General features: G+C 44.9%; 1 protein-coding gene across 1 annotated transcript in view; it reads left to right on the plus strand.

The window, feature by feature from the left end:
* The window catches only part of LOC118026220 (transient receptor potential cation channel subfamily M member 3), a 94,950-nt gene that overhangs the window by 26,415 nt on the left and 51,800 nt on the right, over positions 1 to 16,735 (plus strand). Inside the window, exons 10-12 of the mRNA XM_035028968.1 lie at positions 1,366 to 1,506; positions 8,044 to 8,172; positions 12,902 to 13,153. Coding sequence (XP_034884859.1) covers positions 1,366 to 1,506; positions 8,044 to 8,172; positions 12,902 to 13,153 — 522 coding nt within the window. The remainder of the gene's footprint in view (positions 1 to 1,365; positions 1,507 to 8,043; positions 8,173 to 12,901; positions 13,154 to 16,735) is intronic.

Genomic DNA, 16,735 nt, shown 5'->3' on the forward strand with positions numbered 1-16,735 from the left:
AGGAAAGGAAAGGAAAGGAAAGGAAAGGAAAGGAAAGGAAAGGAAAGAAAGAAAGAAAGAAAGAAAGAAAGAAAGAAAGAAAGAAAGAAGGAAGGGAAGGAAGGAGGGAGAGGGGGAGGAAGGAGGGAGAGGGGGAGGAAGGAAGGAAGGAAGGAAGGGAAGGACAGCCAATAAATTATGCTATATTAGACCCCTGATAACACTTTTCTTTTTTCTGGTGAGAGATTCCCAACTAGATCATTTCAGTCAAGAATATCCAAAGAAGTCTCAGTTCATTGTAAACACTAGCTAGAATATACTGAGCACTTATTAAGTGCCAGATGCTTATTGATTTATGGACCAATCCTATAAAAGATGTTATTATTACCTCCAATTTAAAGATAATTCAGAGAGGTTAAAAGATTTTCCCAAGGTGCCATGGATTCTGAGTATCCAAGAGAGGATTCAGTCATCCTTCTGAGTGACCCAAAGTCTGGAACTCTTCACCAATAGGATCTTCAGCCATCTTTGGGACACTTATCCTGTCACTTGCTGCCCAGACAGGCGTGCATTTGCCTTTCCTCAAATTCTGCCTTTTTTGTGATGTTTAATCACTGGTTTTGCTGCTGCTGTTGCCATGAGTGAGAAGGAAACAATTCTGTCTGTAAAGAAACTTCCAACAGCTTGGAGATGAGGCCTCTCCAGGTCAGGCCCTGCTTCTCCTAGTCCCACTTGGCTGACTGTCCCACACAGAGGAAGGTGGTATGCCTAGGAATTGCCATGAAACTAATACCAGCAGTAATTCAGGATTTATGGGGTTTGAAATCAAGGAACCAAGGTTTATGCCTAAGGGTTGAGGAGATGTTTCTCACCTAACTAAGCTCTAGGCACTTCAGATAACTTAGCCTCTGGAACACTCATAACATTTGGGTAAGTTAGGTATTACTGGTCCAGTGTATTTTTTACTTAAGGGTCATTAGCATGAGTGAAGACAGAATTCGTATCCAGATCTTCCTGTCTCATTACATATATGGGGAGAGGGGCTGGAAAGAAAAGACAGATTCTTGGCCTTTCCAGGCTGTAATTTTTCTCCCTCTCAGAACTCTGGGTATCTTCCATCATGGACATCTTCCAGAGCTCCCAGGGTAGAAGAAAAGAGTGTAATCAAGAGCTAGCCCTAAGGCCTTCCATCCTAGGCAAAAACCTTTGATTCTATATATAATGCAAATGCACCCTTAGGGAAGGCACAGCCTCTGAATCTCTGGGGAACTTGGACAAAACTCTCTAGTTCCATGAGCATGCCTTCCTGATTTGTAAAATGAGCACAATTAAACTACCTGTTCCCCAGAGCGCTGCCATGATGGTATTGATTCTCTTCCACTGTAGGCAATGTTGGGACGAAACAATGGGGAGTCTTCCAGAAAGAAGGATGAAGAGGAAGTTCAGAGCAGACACCGGCTAATCCCCCTGGGCAGAAAAATCTATGAATTCTACAATGCACCCATCGTGAAGTTCTGGTTCTACACGGTAAGCATCTTCCTTTTTCGTCTTCCTCATGGATGACCACAGAGAGTCAAGGTCAGGTTCTCGTGCACCTACCCGGTTTCCTCTGTGAGTCACAATGTAAGGATCGCACAGGCAGGAATGAAAGCTTTTCCCAATGTTCTGCAAGATGTGTGGAATTTGCGAGGCAGCTTCCACAGTGTCTGCGTTTCTCCTCCTTGCAGAAAATAAAGGAAATGGTAGAAGTGAGAACTGACAGAAATAGAGGTGAGATGAGTATGAGTCTAGTCTAGCAGGAAAATAGATGTCATTTTCTAAAACACTTCTGTGTTCTGGATGGATGAGCGCTGGATCAGAGTTGCCCATTTTTGATGCCAATCCTGAGTTTGGGGAACACGTGAAAGGTAAGGGCTGAGCAGAGTGTTAAAAGTAACACCACTAAAGGGGGGGTAGCCTAAGTGTGACTACTGCCAACCTGGGAGTGTCATCAAACAACCTTTCTTGCTCAGACACAATTAAACAACATGCCAACCAAAGCAGCCAAAACCACTCACAGTAACCTACAGTCACAGCAAAGACAAGTGCAGTGCCCACCACGCAAGAGTTTTGGGCCCTCGAGATGAAAGATGGTCCCTGAAATAGCCTCTGGATATAGTAGAAATGGCTCGACTGTTGGTTTTCTACTTCTGCGTTTCATGGTATTTTAAGCCGAAGGTGAGCTCGGGCCCAGGTCAGCTCTGTTCTCCCAGCCACGGTGGCACTGTCCCAGGGGAAGGACGGGCGTCTGTATTTTTGGCCTTTCTCACAACCAGCTACATACACACCAGTCACCTGAGTCGGCAAAGGAAAATCCGAGTCTGAGGCCAAGATGACTCAGATGACTAGCTGAGGTCTTGTTCTGTGTGGTTCTGTATGCTAACACTTAACGCCAGCTTTTAATAAGGCTTTCGTAATCTCAGCGCTATTGACGTGTTGGGCAGAATGGTTCCTGGTGAAGGAGGACTGTCCTATGCATCATGGCATGTTCAGCAGCAGCCTTGGCCTCTGTCCACTAGATGCCAGTAGCAGTCTCCAGCCCCTGAGCGTAACAACCACAATGTCTCCGGATATGGCCACATGTCCCCTTATGGGCTGACGTTGCCACCAGCTGAAAACTACTGCTTTCAACTATGGTCTTGGAAGAGGATATAATCAAAATATAATTATCAGATTTTTTCAGTGAAGTAAAAACTCAAATATATGAATATTACAAAAAAAATACTCCTCAGAAAGAATTAAGACTTGCAAAAATAATTTTGATTTATATATTTTACATATATATGATTTTTACCTTGCAGTAAACAGGTTAGTGGTGACCAGCATGGACTTTGGGGTAAGACAGGCTGAACAGAAATCCTGTCTGTGCCTCTCAGTATTATTGTGTGACCTCAAACTAGCTACTTGAGCACTCTGTGCCCAGATTCCCTAAGATAGGGATAATAATAGTACCTAATTTGTAGGATTTGGGAAAGATTAAATGTGTTAAAATATGTAAAGCACTTAGAACAGTGCTTGGAACATGTAAGCACAATATAAATGTAACTGTTTTTATTCTGAGGCTAGTCACATTGCACAGTGATAGTTTTTTATTCATCCATCCACTCAATAATGATAATATCCCATTCTTTGAACACCTCCTGTGAGGCACTGTTATAAGTGCTTTACATATACTTTCCTTAAACTAACAGTTTTATCAAGATAATAATTTTACTGCATTTTACACCCATTCCTGTCCTTCCTCTTATACCAGGCTGCCTCAATTGTCCCCGCCTAGAACAGGACTCCGCAAACTACATTCCCACAGGGCGAATCCAGTCCCAAATCCAGGCCCATTATTGTGGACTGTGATCTACAAATGGTTTTTACATTTTTAAAGAATTGAAAATAAAATCAACGAAGAACACTTTATGACACATGAATATTATATGAAATTCACACTGCAGTGTCCATAAAGTTTTATTGGAACACAACCAATATCACTTGTTTACCTATAATCTGGCTGCTTTCGTGCTACAAGGGTTGAGTCAATTACTTGCCATAAAGATTGTCAGGCCCACAGAGTCTCAAAAATTGACTTTCTGGTCGTTTACAGAAGAAGTTTGCTAACTCCTGACGTAGAGCATAAAGGAACCAGGAGAAGCAATAGTATCGAGAATTATCTATCACCTTTACAAATACAGGACTCTCTTCTCTTATCCTTCCAAAACATCTCTTTTTTCCCTTGATCTTTGTTCAGTATTAACTTTATTTCCTTGATTCCCTTGGTCCCCATTTATTCAGCTGTAGCAATTCGTTAGCCAAGGATGCTTTTATTGTTGTTGTTGTTGTTTTTTTAAGATTTCATTTATTCATTTTGACAGAGAGACAGAGAGAGAGGGAACACAGCAGGGGGAGTGGGAGAGGGAGAAGCAGGCTTCCTGCCGAGGAGGGAGCCTGATGCGGGGCTCGATCCTGGGACCCTGGGATCATGACCTGAGCCGAAGGCAGACACTCAACGACTGAGCCACCCAGGCACCCCAAGGATGCTTTTAAACCAATGCCCTGGACAGTGGTTTTCAGTCTCGGCTACACATTGGAACCACCTGGAGTACTTTAAAAAGAAAAAAACACCTGGGTTCTATTTAATCTCTATCTTCATCTATTTTTGTAAAGGCACCTGGGTTCTCTTCTCAGCGATTCTGACATCATTTGTCTGGGGCACAGCCCAAGCATCGGGATATTTCAAAGCTCCTAGGTAGTTGTAATGGGTAGCCAGGGTTGAGAACCACTGCCCCAGACAGAGGGCTGAGTTTTTAGCCCAGTATTTTCCCAAAATTCTATGATGATAAAGAATCTTGTTAGAAATGCAAATCCTGGCCCCATCACAGACCCATTAAATCAAATCTCCAAGGAGGAGATGAGGAGGCTCTAGGTTTAACAAGCTGCCCGAGTGAGTCCTGTGGTTCGGAAAGCTTGGGACACACTGCTTTCCTTGTATCGTTAGTCGCAGGTCATGAAGCTGCCTCTGAGAAGGGGAGCCTGTGTGTCCAGCTCCCTTCTGCACAGCTGATTGTATACAGGATGCCCCAGTCCTGTTCGGTTGTGTTTACATGACTTTCAGAAATCCACGTTTATGCATTTGCAAAGCACAGGCCTCAAGGAAGTATGCCGAGATGAGGAGCACCCAATTTTTAAGTCCCCAGAGAGGCTTAACAGTAGAATTCAGCTTTAGAGCAAAGGTCCCCTTGGCTTGCGGTTGTGTTCTTTTCTGTAAGATTATTTCCCACTCTGATTTCAAAAAATATCCCCTTCTATGCTCCCAAGTTTCTGAAAGATAGGACACACCTCAATTCCGCATAACCTCACTTCTAATATCTTAGCAAGCTTCCGGAAGAGCAGGTTGGGTCCTCTTCTGTTCCAAGAAGAAAGGAGGCAGGGATCCAACTGGCTCCCAGACCTGGTTTGCGATGAAAGCCATTTCAAGTGCCCAGTTGGAGAGGATGCCAATTCAAGGTATAAAAAAGGACCCAAGTCAGAGCGCAAAGGATGTGCTCTGAGCTCCTCCGACAGTGACAGACTCCTTCCTCCATTTCAATGCCACGTGTCCCCTCCACTCTCCAGCAGCCGTGGGAAAAGGCCCCCCAGGGATCCATGCAACCTGCCTCGGGCTGTGGGGCTTGCATTGCATAGTTTAGGAGTTGTGCATCTTGGTCAATGGAAAATTTATACAAAGACTATAGAAGCCAATAAAATACAAACCCTTATAGGATTCCCACTGGCTTCAATAAGAGTCATAAGGTTATGTTTCTGTTCAAAGCTTTGACATTCTACCCAGAGCTTGTTAAAGCTCACAGAAGATATGTGTGTACGTGTCTACACACACACACACACACACAACATGAAAGCATGTCACATTAAGGTAATCTGCAGCAAAGACCCCATGAATGTTGGTGAGTTCTAAGATAGGTTGCCTCCCAGACAGCCGCCAGTCCTCTGTCGTGCCATTTAAACACGTTTAAAGCCGTATTTTTGGAAGTCCATATTTTGAGAGTTGTCCCAAAATGTTATATTGTAGCCTGATTATGGAAGGAAAAGCATTATAGAGTAACTGGGATTTAAAGAACAGGCTGATCATGGAAGAAGCATAAACAATAAGGAGGGCAGTTTAGAAAAGGAGAGGTATGACTAGTTAATGGGATCAAAAGGAAGCAAGGAGTGAGGTTAAGAAGAGACAAGAGGAATAGAAGTTTCTTGGAAAAAAAGAGGCAAATAATAACAGTAGCCACCATTCATTGGGCCTCTACTGTCAGGAAGGAGATACACATTGTTCCCCCGACTCTCCCCCGAGTCCTTCCCAAAGCTCTGTAAGGTCAGTAGCTATCATCACAGGATTGGAGGCCCAGGCAGGTGACGTGATTTACACAAAATGATACAGCTTGGAAGGACCTGAGCTAGGATTTAAATCCCAATTTCACTGACTTGGGTGTCTACATTCCTTCCACCAAACGAATACGCTAGATCCGTATTCGGAGGACAGAGGCAGGTTGGAGGAGTTAAATGCTAAAATGCCGAGGTTCTGGGAGAATATGTGGGTGTCACTGGGCCTACATGTGACAAGAGAAGATAATGCTTTGGAATGTGTTGCAATGAATTGGGTAAAATAATAAATACCAGGGCAGTTAAGGAGACTGGTTTCTCCTAGAAGCAATGCAATGGGATCCAACAAACAAAAAGAAGCAACCAGAAAGAAGGATTTCAGGCCGGAAGGAGGCTGAGAATATGTTTTAGAGTTTAGCCATCAAAGTCCACTGTGTCTTGAGAAATACTCACGGGGACCAGAGAGTGGGATGCCAGTGTATAATGGAAAACAGGAACCACATGAACCAAGTTAGATTTTAAACACCATCCTACGTGATTTTAAGTAGAGCTGACTTCTCAAGTGAGGTTTGCAGAGGGTGCTAATGATCCTGAAGGGGCGGAGTGGGACCTGAGGTGTGGAACAGAATGACAGTCCCTGAAGGGGTGGGCGTACAAAAGCGCATCCGTGAGGTGGAGAATGAGCCCTCCTGGCCCTCCAGCCTCTCCACAGCTTCCGCACCTAATCTCGTGGAACTCTGACAGCTGTTCACCTTGCCAGAGATGAGAAATTATAGGGTTGTGTCTATAAATGCACCAACGTTAATAGGGTCTTTAAAAATACCTTTGACTCCTATTTAGAATCTACATATCCCTTTTATTGAAAAAGGAAAGAAAGGAAGAGAGAGTGAGTGGCCCCATTAGCAGAGAACGCAGCTTGTCTTTAGCTCTGTAGGGCTGCCAGTTCCCCTTCTGTCTCCCAGCCAGGCTGCGCCTTTCTCCACCTGCTAAGCTGCCCACCAGGGCGCCAAAGCTACACCGTACCTCCAAGGCCTCAACCTCTTTGCCCACACCGTGTCCTGTTCTTTGCTATGTGGGCTCTGAAGAGTGCAGATAGGAATAAACTCACTCTCAGTTCCCACTCACAGCCCCGAAGGCCCCCAAAGCCAGCAGGCGCCTTAGTCAGCTCGAGGCATTGCCTAGAAAAGGTTGAGTTTATATGCCATTTCCCTGAGGGGGCCTTTTTCTCCAGAGGTTCCTCGGTCCCCTGTGCAAGAACCTCACCAGCCCTCCTCCACTCCACCCTACTCGTCGAGACATAGCTGAATCTTCCAGTGACAGTCACCAAACGTGAGCCCTGAGTTTTCCTCAGACACCTAGCACTTCAGCCAGTCCTGTCAGCATTCAACCAGGATTCGAGCCTCGTGAGGATTACACCCCACTCCAAGCCACGGTTGGCCACACAGACCCATTCCTTTCTATACATCACTTTATCTTCTCTTGTATTCTTTCGAAGAAGCAGAAACCAGGGAGGAATATCCCAACTTGGATAGGGTGGGGAGGTGATGCAATGGAAAATAGATAAAACCCTCCCAGGGTCCCACCAAGCCAAACACATTAAGGTAGGAGGGAAAAAAAAAAAGAAGACGACATGATATCAGAAAAGAATTCAAGTGGGACTTCGAGATAAAGTCCAGTCTATTTTTACGTTGGTTTGACCAGTTTACAAGTACAGAATGTGTCTTCCTTTCCTTCCTACAGATATTTAATCCACCTGGCGGCCATTAGGCACAAATCCACTGTGTGCCCTAGTTCAGGAACCTGAGGCTCAGGCATGAGCAAGAACTGCCCTGAGAAAAGAGGTTCCCTTTTTAGCCAGAAAGACACAAGAAACTGGGTAATTGTGAAACAAAATGATGCATCATGACACAGAGGTATAAGCAAAGTACTGGGACCCAGAGACACATGTAAGGGTCAAAAGGAAGACAGCGTATCATATGATTTCTATTATTACAGTCTTTTTAAAATTATTATTTGACTAGTTGAAAGCTTTGAGGTTAATTCCGTCGTGAATTCTGCGTCCTGCTTGCTGACCTTGTTCTGTCCTGCGGGGCGGTGGCCTTGCCCGAGTGCAGGGCCCCTGGGTCTTCGGAGCCAGAGTGTGCTATTTATTGTGTTTCCTTACAGCTGGCGTACATCGGATACTTGATGCTCTTCAACTATATCGTGTTAGTGAAGATGGAGCGCTGGCCTTCCACGCAGGAATGGATCGTCATTTCCTATATATTCACCCTGGGAATAGAAAAGATGAGAGAGGTAACTACTTTTGTAAAAGAGAACATTGGAGAAAGACGGTGGTTAGTTACACTTGTGGGTGGAAGGGAGAGGTGGCTGCTAGGGATCCAAATTAAGCCAGAAACTGGGTTGTCTAATGCCATAGAAATAACAGACTTGGCCTTGAGGGCCGCTGACAACCTGGGGAAGCATCACAGGGTGTGCGTCTAGAGGTTGCCACTCTGTGTATGCTTAGGGTTTGCTCTAGCTTTTGCCCAGAGAGCTCTTGCCCCAAGAAACCCTCCAGTTGTCTTCGACACTGTTTACGCCTCTCTTTCGTCAACTCTATAAACAGGACTTCTCAAATTGTTCCATTTTCCCACTTTTAACTCCCACTGCAACCCTTTACTCTGGGTCTCTTTGGACACTGTCAAATGTACGCCTCTGATTCTTCAAATGTGTTTCAGCAGCTCTGGGAGGAGGAACTATGCTCTCATTCATTAATTTATCCTCTGCTTTATTCCTTCTCAACATTTATTATGTACCTGTTCAGCACCAGCCTTTCCACCAGCGCTGGGCATCACTGAGGTGAAATGAAGAGATTTCTTGTCCTTCAGGTTGAGGGCATGGGTACCCCTCTTCTCCCCCTAATCCCCATCTTGTAAAAGGAGCTATCATAACCCCACTCCCGTAGGACTTGCTTGAAGTCAAAGCCAGTCTCAGGGGCCTTCAGAATGTGAGCTGCTAAAATGAATGTGCTCAAGCAATGGTCCACCAGAGGGCTCTGCAACCCTGCTCAACGTGCCCCACAAACTCCCATTCCCTAGGCTGGAGGGAAGGCTGGCTCGTGCTGTGTGATGATTCTTTTGCATTTCCCCCTGGAACTACAGTCAGCAGGCAAGGTCTTTTCTGGAAGAATTACTCTCCGTCAAGTCCACTGCACCCTCAGGAGCTCTGGAACAATCCTACTCATTATACTACAGTGAGTGGGAAAATATGTGTCGGGCTCCACAGAAAAAAAGGATTCCTACAAATTCATAAATTCACCCTTGCCTTCATTACCAAGACAGGTGAAAAGACCCTCAGTATCTTAGGTTATAGCTCTCGAATGTTCTCTTCCAGAAAAAAAGGGATGCAGTATCTATTAGATGCCATCATATGGGGATCACCCCCCAAAAAAAATCTCTTAAATATATTTAGAGCCCTTCTTTTGGGCTTTTAAACTGCTTTGGGGATACTTAACTTCTAATCGGCATGCCCCCATCCTGAGAGTTTGGAGGGGTACACTAGTCCCATTCTATGAGACTGGATTTTATTTATTTATTTATTTATTTTTTAATGGATGATGCCTTGCTTGGCCTTGTTCTACTTGATCGTCCACTCTTAGGTCTTCCTATTCACAGCGCCTTCTACTTCCTGACCAGGGCTGTGGACTTCCCATTTGTGAACTCAACCACTGTAATAAATTTGCTGTGGTCTCTGCGTCGCTCTCTGAGAACTGAGACCTTCTGCTGCTAAGGGCTCTGCGCTGCTCAGTAGGAGCTCCTCTCCCGCGATTTAACGCCCTGATGCATGTTCCTTCCCCATGATAAGCAGAAAAGGGAAAAGACTTGGGCAGGGAGACTGGAATCCCTCCAGGGGCCAGACTGGAAGAAGACAGGGAGCAGTCTGTACTCCACGGACTGTTCTGGAAGAGGCTGCCAAGCAGTCGGGCTGCCAGGAACCTCCCGGCCTGGATATCCATTTCTCCTGAGGCTGCGGCATGTAACAGCGGACAGGGCAGGGCTCTGCAGGCTCGGGTCAGCAGGGGGTCAGCCCCAGAGTCCCGGCACCTTCCTATCCGACCTGTTCCTCCTCGGCCTGGCGAGGCGGCCGCCCCGCCCGGCGTCCCTGGACGCAGCCCAGATGCTCAACCGCCCCGAGGCTGAGGACCCCACAGGTCCCGCCTCCGCGCCTCCCGCAGCGCGCGGGCACGCAAGATCCTGGAAACGTGGAAAAGTCTGTAGGCTTCCCGGCCTTCCCATATACAAGTAGGGCTTTGTGGTTTCACACGCGGCCCTCCCATTCCCAGCACCACATAGTTCTGCGCGCGGTCACCAAAGCAAGCCGCGGGGACCCCTCAAGAGCCCGGAACTGTTTACAGCGCGCGTGGGCGGACGTCCTCCCGCCCGGACCCTCCTGCCTGCAACCCCGCGAGGGCGCGGCGGGGCCGTGCCTCGCCGCCACGCCCCCTCCCGCCGCCACGCCCCCTCCCGCCGCCACGCCCCTCCCGCCGCCACGCCCCCTCCCGCCGCCACGCCCCCTCAGGGCCTGTTGGAGAAGTTTTCGCGCTGGGGTCTCTGTGCTTCTGTTTCCCCGCAGCCGCTCAGCCGCCATCTCTTTTATGCTGAGATTTCACAAAAATATTTCTGCCGGTTACAAGATGAAGCTATCAACCTCTGTGTTGTCCAGTGAGGTGTAGGAAAGTGTGGACTCAGGGTTAGAAAAACTCCAAGTCATTTCCCATCCCGCCCTTTGCCCACACACACGGAGTTTTTCCTCCTAAAGATGGACCCCGGTGGGAAGCCACCAGGACGGCAGCAGGTGCGGAAATCCCTGACGGCTAGGACAGTGGCCCTCAACCTGTTGTCACCAGCTTTACCTGGGAACTCGTTAGAAATGTAAACTCTCGAGCCCCACACCAGGCACACCGAAGCAGACTCTCCAGATGTAGGGCGCAGCCATCTGTGCTTTCGCCAGCCCTCCAGGTGATTCTGATGCATGCTCAAGTTCAAGAAACCATGGGCTAGGGTTTAGGAATACGGCAGTGCAGACGAGGAAGCATGAGGCTACCAGCTGGCTCTGGTATCTTGGGCAGCACTCCAACCCCTCGTCCTAAGACCTCCCTTCCTTAATATTTCAGGCCAAGGTAAGCCAGGAGAGGCGACACGAGGATTCAAATAAATAGCTGCAGATTAGATCTGCCCCCTGTCCTTGCTTTCCTCTCCTTTGAGAGGAGGTCCTGGGCTGGGAAAGGGGGGCTGGTGATGGCTCGAAGGGACGGAAGTCTCAGGGTAAACACAGAGGATTCGTGAAGGTAGCCCAGCTATACAGTCTCACTAGGCCTTCCTCCTAGCCTTCCTGGCTCCTCACATCCACCCAGCAAGCTGCGCTGTGGGACGGGTGGTAACTCCCACCATCCAACTGTGCACTTCGTAGAGCCTATGTGTGGCAGCAGAAAAGCCCTTCTAGATTTAAGGTCAGTCAGAGCCCCACCCAGCAGCTTATGATAGAGGAGGGAGGGGAGAATTCCTGTGAGGTAGGTGTCTATGTAGCAGTCAGTCAACAAACATTTATTGAGAATCCATTATGTCACAGGCCCTGAGGAACAAAGGGTCTGCCCTCAGAGTTTACAATCCAGTGGAGATGATAATTAGGTAGACAGACACATACAACATATTTACGTGCATACAGAAGTTGATTTCATATAGTGATAAAATCTTCAAAACAGGGTGCCTGGGTGGCTCAGTTGGTTAGGCGACTGCCTTCGGCTCAGGTCATGATCCTGGAGTCCCGGGATCGAGTCCCGCATCGGGCTCCCTGCTCGGCGGGGAGTGTGCTTCTCCCTCTGACCCTCCTCCCTCTCATGCTCTCTGTCTCAAATAAATAAATAAAATCTTAAAAAAAAAAAAATCTTCAAAACATAAGGGTATTATATTAGTTGGGGATGGGGAGGCCCTGCATGTAGGCTAGTCAAAGAAGGTCTTCCTAAGAAGGGGACATTAGAGCAGAGATCTTGAGGATGAGGCGGAGCCAAACATGTAAAAATCTGGGAGAAGAAAATGCCCAAGAGAAGGAACAAGTGCAAATATCCTGAGGATAGAATGGACTTGTTATGCTGAACTGTACACCATTGTGTCGGCAGGTGTGGAATGGCAAGAATATGGTGGGATGGGAAATGAGGCCACAGGAAGGAGTTTGGATCTTTCTCTATTTGCATTAGAAGCCATCGGACGATGTAAATATTCACTTACCACAATGTGCTTTAGTTTTGTTGTTGTTATTGTTGCTCATGCATCTCTCAAGTCTCTCGCTTTTTTAGATGTGGTATAATTTACCCGTAAGAAAATGAACAACTCATAAGGGTCCAGCTTGATGAGTTTCTGTCTACCTGTACACCTGGGTGATCACCACCCAGATCATGGCTTCAGTTCTTAAAGATCATTCTGTGTACTGCTCAGAGAATGGATTGAGGAAGGGTGGGCAACAGAGGTGGCAGAGATACCAGTTAGAAGATGTTGCAATCATCTGGTTGACGTGATAGGACTTAGAATAGAGTAGCAGCAGTGGGTAGTGGTGAGAAGTGGTTGGATCAAATTGTATTTAGAAATAGAGGTGATATTGATGCAATTCTCTGGATGTGAAGAGAAGACTGAAGTAGTCCTCCCTGGGGATCTGAGGAACTCAATATGGTGACACCGAGATGGAGCAGAATTGCAGAGATTTACGGCATATTAGGAGCAGTAATTTTATAGCAAAACCCTAATGCGTGTCTTAGAATGATAAGGCAACCCAAAGGAGCAAACTTCTTGCTTATATTTGCCTCCGGAATGTTTGTATCTACGTGGCCTAAGTTTAGCTCAGTTGTATATTCCTAGCATGCACGTATTCAAGTAGGCCCAGCTAAACAAAACAAGCTACTGAGGTCAGCTAACAGGCCAGGCACTTTCCAACTGGACTGAAAACATAGACTGAAATCAGACCTAAGCCCGTTCTCTTTCCTGCCTTACAGATTCTGATGTCAGAACCAGGGAAGTTGCTACAGAAAGTGAAGGTGTGGCTGCAGGAATACTGGAATGTCACAGACCTAATAGCCATCCTTTTGTTCTCTGTCGGAATGATCCTTCGTCTCCAAGACCAGCCCTTCAGGAGTGACGGGAGGGTCATCTATTGTGTGAACATCATTTATTGGTACATCCGTCTACTAGACATCTTCGGCGTGAACAAGTATTTGGGCCCATATGTAATGATGATTGGAAAAATGGTAAGCAGGGTCCTCTGATTCCAAGTGATAAATTTGTAGAGGAGGAGTGGCAATAACAGGAAGAGGAAAATAATTCATTTGGGCCTGCTGTGATGGTCTGAGATGGCCCTGGGGGTGCTTTATTTTTTTTCATTCCTTTTGAGTGTTTGGGAGTTTGACTACATCTATATACATCACTGGAAAATCAACCATCACTCACCCATTTACTTACTGAAAAACAATCACAGATCATCTATTTTGTGCTAAGCATTGGAGTAGGAGTTGGGTATATAAAGGAGCTCATTCCATGCCATCAAAGATGAGAGAAAGAGAAGTAATTACCATACGGTGTGAGAATGCTGTGATAGAGATGCATATAAAGTATAAAGGAGCATAGAAAAGACAGTGTAGGTCAGGGAAGGCTTCCCATGGAGGTTACATTTTAGCTGGATCTTAGAGGAGGAGTGGGTGTCCATTCCAAATTTTTAACAGATTTTTCCATTTGTAACATTGCTTCTTCTTCTTTTTTTTAATAAAGTGCTTGAAAAATGCCTTTCCCTACACAAAGGAAAGAAAAAGAATCTACTTTAGCTGAGTTGAGCTAAGTTGAATTTGAGTAAGTGTCCCTTACTTCACCTTTACAGGGCATACGTGGAAAAGCCAAATACCTCCCTCCTACCATGGTAACTCTTACTGAAAAACCTCTGGGCTAATAACCTCCCCTCCACTTCTACTTGTGAGCTGTTGAAAACCAACCATTAGTCAATAGATGTCCTTTATCATTCTCAGTCAAGTTTTACTATATACATCATCGCTGCTGACCTTTAGGTCAGCAAATCAGTATTTGTTATTATTATTAGTGTGTATGTGCATATATAACTCTACTGAAATGAATCTTAAATAATCAGGACTCTTCCTACAAAAGCACTGACAAACACATGCCAAGAGGAGAATTTGAATCCAAAAGGAAGGGGTTGTGAGACCTTGAGCAATTTATTTGACCTCTTTAAGACTTAGTTTACTCATTTAAAGTAATTATAATAAATGCAAGGTTGTATCTTGCAAGGTTGTTGTGATGATTAGAAATAACATGCTAAATAGCTAATAGTAGGCTCATAGTAGGTAGTTAATAAATGGCATCTGTTATATTTATGTATTTATGTTCGAACAGTTTTATGTTTGTTAAAGTATAATAAAAAAGGGGTGGGGGGATTGGTGAGCCCGGTTAGTCTGCTCTATTCTTAACCCTTTTGTACAAGAGCTTGAGATTTATAACACCAGTATTGCTAAGGGAAATATCACCAAGCCCATTCTAGAGAGGAAAATTTGAATTCAACAAGCCTGAATTATTTACCCAAAACCGAATCCCAGTTCAATTGGGATTTTTGACTAGATAAAAAAATGTGTATCTTACTCTGTTGAACAGCCTGTTAAATAATCTTCTCTGTGTTTTAGTAATGAATTTGAGATCGTGGTGAAGATTTGGATGTCTAAAAGCAGAGACTTTCAACTTAGAGTCTTTGGGAGAAATTTAGGAGAAAGGATTCGTGGACCCTCCACCCAATTTATATATAAAAAATACATGAGTGTATGAATTTCCTGGACAGTTAGGACAAGCTTCCATGAGATTCCCAAATGCATTTTCAAATGAAAATACAATGAAAGTGAAGAATTATAACAGTTGCAAAATTAGGCTAAGTTTTCTCAACCTGGACCCTACTGATATTTCAGATTAGATAATTCTTTGTTGTGGGGGGCGTCCTATTCATCATAGGATATTTAACAGCATCACTGACTTCTACCCACTAATGCCAGTAGGGTGGATGCACATACACACACACGCACACACACACTCACGACAACAAAAACATCTCCAGACATTTCCATAGGTCCCCTGAGGACGCAATTGCTCTCTGTTGGGAACCACCACAGTAGACAATTACATAATCTGATGGCTTGTTTTTTCTAATTGATTGGTTGCCTTGTTTTGCTTCAATAAATAAGATCTGAAGTCTCAAGCCAGCCAAATATATTACTTGAAAAAGGTTGGGTGGCATTGAAATACTTGAAATATCTAAAGTCAAACTAAAACAGCAAGCTTATTGTAAAATCCCCGTCTATCATTTTAATAATGGCATAATTATCCCCAGTTTTGACTTGAATGAAACCTTACTATGGAGTGAGCAAGAGAGATGTACTGCATTTTCTCTACCTTCCAACTTATGAATGACTTCACTTATCAGTCAAGAATCAGTAGAAAATGAGTGTATTTGGTGGCTTTGTTCTCTTTCATGGAACTTTTAAGATACTTAGTTCAATAATTGAGTCACTGATCCAGAAGGTAGGTAAAATATGCCTATAGAATTTATCAGTGAGCCAGATGGACTGCCAGGCAGGAAACTTAACAAAATATGCCCAGATGTGATTATTCTGAAAGCCCCACAACATTAGAGAGTCCCTATTCGGTACTAAACAGCTAAGTAACTCACTGTGCCCTGTGGTAAGGGATAGACAGACAGCTGCTAAGATACCTGGACACAATGCTGATCCACTAGGATTCCAAATGATCGTTAAATCCAGGATCAGTTACTGGAATCCTGACCCCTTTCCTCCATATTTCACTTCTCAACGCAATTCCTAGTACTCAATGCAATGCCTAGTACTAAGCTCACTTATATAATGCAGAATAAAAACAACAATAATAATAGCTATCATTTACTCTGTGCCAAACAGCATGTCAGACATGTCATCATCACTACAACCCCATGAAATGGCTTTTAGTATCTTCGTTTGGCAATTGAATAAACTGAAACTGGGCAAAGAACAAAGGCAGGATTCCAGCTTGTATGGGTCTGACTTCACAAGCTGACCACCCAATGCTAAAAATAACAATACATTAACATTTGCAGAGCTCTACCCACATTGCTTCACGTATTACCGCATTTAATCCTTACAAAATTAACATGCATTGTTATTGTCTTTATTATCCGCATTTTGAAAATGAAGAAGAAGGAAAAAAAAAAACAAGATTAAGTAACTTGCGCATGACCACCTAAGCTATTTTTACTGGCAGAGTCAAGATAAAAACTCTGGTGGTCTAACACCTGTACAGGACACAACCAATGGGTATTTACAAGAGTGAGACAGAATCAGCTCTCTCCATATTGAACCAACTGGATGACTTAGCTATAAAAACAGAGGTCCCCAGCCCTAGTTTTTACTAATAATGTTCTGTTTCTGCACTCTAGGAGATTTTAGTATTTGTGTGGAAGACTTTTTTGAAATCTATGAAGTTGAGTGGGAAGAATCTTTCTTTTTTTTTTAAGATTTTATTTATTTGACAGAGAGAGAGACAGTGAGAGAGGGAACACAAGCAGGGGGAGTGGGAGAGGGAGAGGCAGGCTTTCCACGGAGCAGAGAGCCCGATGTGGGACTCGATCCCAGGACCCTGGGACCATGACCTGAGCTGAAGGCAGTTGCTTAACGACTGAGCCACCCAGGCGCCCAAAAGAACTAGATATTCTTTAAAGAAATGTTTGAAGATTTAAAAAAAGAGGTATTTTGAAAATGACAGAACCCAGTACAAAAAAATAGAGCTTCACA

The sequence above is a fragment of the Mirounga leonina genome, unplaced genomic scaffold (genome assembly GCF_011800145.1).
Source record: "Mirounga leonina isolate KUSES-001 unplaced genomic scaffold, KU_Mleo_1.0 Mir_224, whole genome shotgun sequence".
In the NCBI taxonomy this organism is placed as follows: Eukaryota; Metazoa; Chordata; class Mammalia; order Carnivora; family Phocidae; genus Mirounga; species Mirounga leonina.